Source organism: Sphaeroforma arctica (genome assembly GCF_001186125.1).
Source record: "Sphaeroforma arctica JP610 unplaced genomic scaffold supercont1.296, whole genome shotgun sequence".
NCBI lineage: Eukaryota > Ichthyosporea > Ichthyophonida > Sphaeroforma > Sphaeroforma arctica.
In genome coordinates, this window is record NW_014040262.1 from 4,122 (window position 1) to 11,761 (window position 7,640).

The window sequence follows — 7,640 nt, forward strand, 5'->3', positions numbered from 1 at the left end:
CATTTATATTATATATCTACACATATACATATACCTATACATATATATCCATATACACTTGAATTATTATATAGTAAACAGCTACAATCTTAGCCTAGACCCAATCTTGAATATACAGAATAGTAGATATAGTATTGAAAATGGGTTACAGTCTATATGTCTATGTATATACAACAACACTACTCACCGCCATCTTCTCTAAATTTCGAGAGGATGTTAGTTGACTAAGACATTCGACCGAGTTCTTCACAGTACACATGTTGTCCTTCACATTCGGCTTTAATTTAAGACATAGCGTGCTTTGAACTTCAACGATGGGCAACTACTCTTTCACGTGAAGTTGGTAGGAGATGCTTGATTTGTAGGTTTCGTAGACAAACTGTATTCCGTGTAGGGTATTATCTCAATAATCGCTTACACTTCACAAAATAAATTCGGTGCATGGGGTGCAATAAGGTGATGAGTTCCTAAATCGGCAATGAATAGCGATCGGCAACAGGATATTCCATAGTTGTATGACGAGTAGTCGATCATTGTATGTTCATGATAATGATACAAAACACATATTTCTAATATTAACATATGTGCAGCTGTGTTGTGTTCTGGGTGCACAACCACTCTCAATACGCATTTACTAAATTTAAGGGGGAAAGAATGAAAAACAATCTATTTTGTGAATTTCCATAACCCTCCCTGGAGTTACAAAGTGCCACGTAGTCAAGGAGTCATACTGTCCTATTGGTTAACTATCTATCAGAAGACGCGACAGTTTTTTACATAGTCATTTGTAGTATTTTTACTCAGTTAATATCAGTAGTTACGTTTTAATTGGCCTATAGTACTGATCTCACCGATAACAGTTCGCAGGCATACATAATTATTAAATTTTCTGTGATGTACACTTTTTCTGTCAGTGATGACTTTATAGAAAAACATGTTGTCAGACTGTCAAGTGCCAGTGTGTAACTGTGTGTGTCTCAGTTGTATTTACACTTGTTGTTGTGGCCTAGTGTTGTGAACTTGCTTGTTTTGGGTGACTGTGTGACAGTGTGTGAGTGTGACCGTCACCGTCAGAACTCAGACTGTGTGTTTGTTTGACTTTATAATAAAGTTTTATATATATAAAAACCACACATTTGTTTTTATTTAATTATAAATATGTGTAAATAATTTTTTTTATTTACGGCTTTCCGGCTTACGCTTTCTACTTTTTATCTCTTTTTAAAAATAGCCTTTTCATAGGCGTTCTCACTCTGACTCATCTAAATATTTATGTCAACTCCAGTCTACTTCACTACTATGTAGTATGTACCTAAGTACTTTTCTTAATAAAAAAACAAATAAGTACATATGTACATACATACGTAAATAGTAGGATTTTCTCTTGGGGTTTAACCCTGTAGTCCCTTGTACTATTTACCAGTAGTCCAGAGCTTTAGGGTTTAGGTTATTGTTAAAACAACAAAAATAACAAAAAAGAGATCAAAAAATATTCTGGTTGGTCAAAAAAAAACAGATGTGGTCATTTTGTAAAATTTTATTTTATTTTATTGGCATAGCCTGATTAACCTCCTTTGTTCAATGTATATTGGAGGCTATGTTATTAGTGGCCGAATTACTGTCGTCTCTCTAACTCGCTCTACTCTACTACTATTTAGTAGTAGAGTATGTAGTAGTAGACTATGTAGTAGTATTTACTATTTAGTAGTAAACTATGTAGTAGTATTTACTATTTAGTAGTCTCTTCGAGTCTTCAGTCTTCACTCAGTCTTCAGACTCAGAGGCTCAGACGGTCGCACTCTTCAAACTCAGAGGCTCAGACGGTCGACCTCATCGGCTCATCAGTGATCAGTCACTCTCTAATTTTAATCGCGAGAGACTGGGTCTGGATCAGTCAATGGTGAGTACTGAGTGGTGACTGGGGTGAGGTGATACATACAAAGACACACAGACACACAGCCTGGGGTTGAAAGTTGAAATGTGAATAGCAGTACTGTATACTATGAGAGTGAGAGAGCCTGAGAGGGACTCGGTCACACTGTCACAGCCTCAACAGTCAACAGGGACAACCCCGGAAACTGGAAAGTCGGAAACCGACAGTGGGTCATTAAAAATTACTCTTGGAAATGACTCTCGCAGTCTCGTCTCTCGCATGTTTCATTTGCTCTCTCTAGTCTCTTGGTGAACACTATGTAATTCCGATTTAAATTGAGTCTGGTTTGATTTGATTGCTTCATTCGTTGTAGAAACTCTCGACAATTCAGAGCGAGTAAAGATCACGAAGTCATCGGCCCATGTCGATTGGCTTGAACCCCTTGTTACCAGAAACATTAAAGATATTTGATTGGTGCCTATTCAATTTTATATTTCTTATTACGGATTGCAGATATGTAGTGGTGTTTTTCTGGGTGAGTCGGAGAACACTACATAGGTACTGTTAAACTGTTGCCAGTAAAAGAATCAAGTGCCGGTACACGTTTTCATCACCATGGCCGGTCCTTTAATTGCTGCTCACAAGTGCTAAATAAAAATGAAAGTTCAAAGTTATAATCCGACATAATTACATGGTGTTCGTCATTTAAAAATTGGCATGTATATCTGCTGAGTACCTAGTATTGTCAGTGCAACTTGCACTCCGTGTGTCGCTCCATCGGATGTGTTCAAATTTCGTACAGACAAGGATTCGAGACATTGCACGTATGACCTATCACGATTATACTAGTTCATTTATAAATTTAAAATACGGGTAACACAGTCATAATTGACACTAGGTGACCAATAGAAAAGTAATAAGAATAGTACCGGTCCAACAACAGCTATTCAGCATGGCATCGCTCTGGCAGACACTCTTAATGCTTGCCGCAAGCATACCTGCACTGCTCAGTGTCGATGCAATGAGTGTGGATAAGGAAGCTCTTACTCCTACTGTCAGGATAATTGGGGGAAGCGTGGTGAACGAGGCGGTGTTTCACAAGGTATACCCCTGGATGGTTTCCTTGCGTAGTAACTCCACGGGCAACCACATATGTGGGGGCTCGTTGATATCCGAAAGCTGGGTATTGACGGCAGGGCATTGTACTCAGGGAATGCGAGGTAATGGAATGGTGATACACTTCGGGTCGTATGATAGCAACCTGGTTAGTGAAACCAGGCTCTTACACAGTTATACTCCCCACCCGACCTTTCTGATCACATCGACAGGAACGACTTTTGACGACTTGGCGCTTCTCCGTTTAGATAAGCCGTATAAAATAGCTCACTACATGCAACTGAACACTGATAGTAGCTCGCAGCTACACCTACCAGGGGCAAAGGCTATCGCCATGGGATGGGGATTTGAAAAACAGAACGTGTACAGAATGGCCGATTTTCTGCATGAAGTGGTAGTTCCCGTGATGTCTGACGAGGAATGTATCCAAGCTTATGAGTCACAGTATGATGCGAGCACACAGCTGTGTGCAGGATTTAAAACGGGGATGTTCGACACCTGTGTAGGTAAGATGTGTTTCTGTGATTTCTTTTAAGAGTGCACATGGCCCTGGAGAACGTTGTGACTGAGGTAGTAAGTAACTCGTATATACTTCCACCCGTTGCGACTCACGAGTTGCTAGTCTAACACAAGTCAGTTCTAACTCGTCACTGCTTTCTTTTTGCAGGTGACTCGGGTGGCCCATTAATTGTACGTATGCATGGAGATAATACTTCATACTCGCCTAACTCAACACGCGCTAACGGGCCCAGTGATGCTACTCCAGCGTCGAGCCCAAATGAGAGTGTAAATACCACTCGAAACGATACGTCAAGTGGAAGTATCAGTGAATTAAAAAGGACTGAAGCTCCCTCACAAGAAACAGTTGTGCATAAGTCGAAAGTGATAGTGAAGGAAACAGGCGTGCTCGAACTCGATATGGAGAACGAGCAGTTCATAAAAATGGTAGCTGACATTGGAAATGAATTGAATATCAGTGAAGCGCAAATGAAGCTCGAGCTAGAAACGGAACTAGAGCGGCAAAGTGAAATGACGACTGAAGGAGAAGAAATTGGAGTACGTGTGAGTTTGGCCAGCGATATACTGGAAACAATAACGGAGTCTAAGGTAGCCGGACTGCCTAATGAGATGTCGGACGAAGCTTGGGACGCCTTGTATGACGCAATATACGAGCATATGAAAAATTCGATAGAACCAGGCACTCTAAATAACTCGACTGCGAACAAGAACAATAATACGGACGAGACTGACAATTTAAGCAGTGAAGCCCAAGTCAGCACGGAGATTGATGGCTCTGAACAGGTTGGTGATGCGCCACAAGTGCCGGGTTATATACTAGTAGAGGATGCAAACATGTTTGTACAGATAGGTATGGTCTCATGGGGTGAGGGCTGTGGAGAAGCGGGTAAGCCGGGCGTGTACATGAATATTCAGAAGTACAGCGAATGGATACAAGCCGAGATTAAGAAAACGAAAGGAAAGTTCAAACTGGTTGGGAAAGAGATTCAACTAGCGTGAAGAAAACGCTCGGTTGCACGGTCAATCATTTGAATCAACCATACATCCGCAAAAGTAGTAGAAATAGAGTTACATTGTACTACATTAAGGCTTTGTAAGACGGCGAGGAGACTTCATAAAGTCAAGAAACTCGTTGGCGGGGGTCTTCATCTCAAGCAGTTAGAAAAAATACAGCGATTAAATATTTGCATATTTTCAAAATTGGCCACTATACCATTCACATGCCTCATCAACTAATCATGAGCAAGATGTCTTCGGTTGATAAGTAGGCACTATACCAAACGCTTGCGATGCGCTGAGGTAAGCTCCTCAGCCAACCAATACCACTAATCATGCGCATCTACGTTTGACTCTCCATGAGTTGTCCACCACAAGTGTTGAGTGCAACATGACTTGCCAAGGCAGCTATCGTACACAACAAGCACAACGAAATGACGTCGAGACGTATTGACAACTTAACCTCGACACGTTGTCGATACAAGCTTGCTGCACGTGGGGCACGCCCATGTTATTAGTACAGAGTGGAGTACAATCTCGAGTGATTTGATGTTGACACATGGTGTGCAATGGCTCATTGTGAGCTACCAAGGAAGACAACAATCGCACATACCATTGCGAAATGCATACGTAAATGTACCTACGGCATGACAATACACATTTGAATTAAAATTATAATATTTAATATTGCTACCCAACTTTCCATCTGATGCAATATCACGTCACCAGGTAAACTTTGACTAGTATTTATGGCAAAGGACTCCGACATTGGTTGCTAGTAAATTGTATTTGAAAGCGCGTGAAACACAAAGGCCAGCGAGTCTACCACCACTGCTAAAACTTCGTGGGTAGTGTGCACTTTACTAAAGGGGGCCATAGTTGTCACCACTATAGATCCCGTCCGCTACCAAATTTAAATGTCGTACAGTTGTAAATCGTGAATTGCATCACAGCTGCACCCGAGATCTTTTTGCTTATTGCCCGCCTGCTATCAACACGCTGAGTTTCAGCGGAAATGTGATTTTTAGTGTTCAGGTCCATTCTTTTTATACCCTTACGAATCAATTTATCTGTAGACCTTTAACACAAATAGTAGAAGATGTCGTCAACAACAACAACAACCACCCCCATCACCATTTTACCAAGAAACATTCCTAGTAGACCTTGCATAACTGTTCTATTTCTCAGCGGAGTAGTGTGTTCATAATGAATACTCTTACTTTTCGTTTCGATGGTTTCTTTTCGATGGCCAGCTTGGATATTTCCTTTATTTAGTCTATGGACACAAAGATTGTCTGCCTTGAAGCCTGAAACCATATAGCTACGTGTGTTACTCACTCAGTATTAGTTTTGCAGTAAAAGGTGATCAATCTCGTTCCATTCACTCGTGTTTCTTCTGTTGCTCGGCTTGAAATAAGTTCAACCCCAGTATGCGCAAGTAGTCCCGCCTCTGATATGTGGTGAACACAGTCTTGTGTATAGAACTGATTTCCGTCTCCACAACCTTCTTGATCACAAACAGTATATGCTCGGTAAGCAAGATAGCCATCATGCGCATCGCTGTATTGTTTGCATTGGATGCGAAGTCTGTGTCATCGGTCATGAACGAGTCCAGTTGCCGCGAAGTGTATGCGAATATCACCGCATTGGTTAAGACCGACAGGTCGGATATGACTTTCAGCACAGGCAGCCACGGACCAATGTTATTGGCGTGACGCGACGCTGACCGACGACACACGTGCAAGTGTTTGGATAGATCTGTGCGCATTTCTAAGACGTTGCCTGCCAGGGCCAGGAACCCAGCAATGGGGAAGGCACCCGCAAACAAAACTATGTACCCAAACTGCACCGTCAACTCAATGTAGTCATCGAAATCCACCCGTTCATCTTTGATGAAAGCCTTCTTCACTTTTTTCTCGAGCTCACTCTCGTCTACTGACTTTGACTTCTTCATATCGGTTGCTTTGAGCTGCTCCTTAAGCGCTCTGAACTGAAGCAGCCATGGCAGTACAAACTCCATGACCATGCGTCTCACGGTGTCTACCATGAACAGGGCCTGCAGCTCTAGCTTAAGCTTACTCAGGTCACCCTCGTAGAACGCCAGGTAGAATAGCGACAGGTAACTGGCCAACATCTCAAACGGCACACGCTTCAGTATCAAAGAGGCCTCAAACTCCTCCTGGGTGCGCCAGTTCTGGTACTCACACATCTTCTCGGCAATCTTGGCGAACCACAAGTTCAACAGAAGGATGGCCACAGAGTGCACAATGGTCGGAATCAATCCCACTATAACATTGTCGTCCGGATAGTTCATGCCTGGGGTGCCCGGGTTGCGCGCATTGAGAATAGAGTAGTAGATGGGCGAGTCCTCGTCCACATACCCCGTGATGTTCAGGCCAAACACCATGACCGCAAAGGCTGCCCCAATCATCGCAACCATCACCGGCGCAATCACAAGCGTGCGTAGCCTGCGATCCTTGGCCGTGAAGTGCACTTCTGTCCTGCCGGTCACAGGGTCTTTGCGCAGCTTGCCTGTGTAGCCTGGGCGCACACGCCCATCGCCTCTATTTGCCGAGGCTTGGTCGGTGATAGCATCGCTTGTGGTGTCGTCTGTCCAGTTGAGTGAGTTATTGGAGGCCTCTCTCTCCCACACCTTGACGAATATGGACGCCCAGATGATCATAACGAACGCATATATGGCCGAGAGGGTATCCTCCAGATCATGTGAGACCATCCCGCGTCCCCAAGGGCCCGTGCCTATAACTAGGAGCACAATCGCAAGCACTGACGGGATGACCAGCATGCGGCAGTAGCAATCAACCCAGGCATAATACATTCCAAGCTCAGCCCCAAAGTATTCGAACAGTCCTTGTATCGGCATATTCACCGAACGCATCGCCGCACGATGCAGCTCTTTACCAGCCTTGTGGTCGTGTAGTGTAAACACCTCTACCACGCCCTCTGATATCAGCACGTCAATTAATGGAGTGCCTTCTTGAAATTGGCGTCTACTTATCCTTTCAACAAGCTCGGATTCATCACAGGTCTGTGAAATGTAGGATAAAAATTTATCGGGTTAGCACTACGCTTCAAAACTGTGTGGCTATGCGCATTCTTCCAAAGAATATGATCAAAA

The 7,640-nt window shown here is 43.1% G+C and overlaps 2 protein-coding genes across 2 annotated transcripts in view; one reads left to right on the top strand and one right to left on the bottom strand.

Moving 5' to 3' along the window:
- The first annotated feature begins 2,552 nt into the window (after positions 1 to 2,552).
- Positions 2,553 to 5,145, top strand: SARC_04936 (hypothetical protein). The gene is made up of 2 exons (XM_014301205.1): positions 2,553 to 3,495; positions 3,657 to 5,145. Exons 1-2 carry the CDS (start codon positions 2,826 to 2,828, stop codon positions 4,505 to 4,507), a joined length of 1,521 nt encoding a protein of 506 aa, XP_014156680.1. The 5' UTR covers positions 2,553 to 2,825; the 3' UTR covers positions 4,508 to 5,145.
- A 490-nt stretch (positions 5,146 to 5,635) lies between these two features.
- The window catches only part of SARC_04937 (hypothetical protein), a gene marked incomplete at its 5' end in the record, with an annotated part of 4,841 nt that continues 2,836 nt past the window's right edge, over positions 5,636 to 7,640 (bottom strand). Inside the window, one exon of the mRNA XM_014301206.1 lies at positions 5,636 to 7,550. Coding sequence (XP_014156681.1) covers positions 5,886 to 7,550 — 1,665 coding nt within the window. The 3' untranslated portion in view covers positions 5,636 to 5,885. The remainder of the gene's footprint in view (positions 7,551 to 7,640) is intronic.

Bases quoted from the DNA above. Each gene is read 5' to 3' on its own strand.
- SARC_04936 (XM_014301205.1), top strand. From the start codon at position 2,826: ATGGCATCGCTCTGGCAGACACTCTTAATGCTTGCCGCAAGCATACCT. The intron at 3,496-3,656 runs GTAAGATGTGTT...TTCTTTTTGCAG, and splicing joins GATGTTCGACACCTGTGTAG to GTGACTCGGGTGGCCCATTA.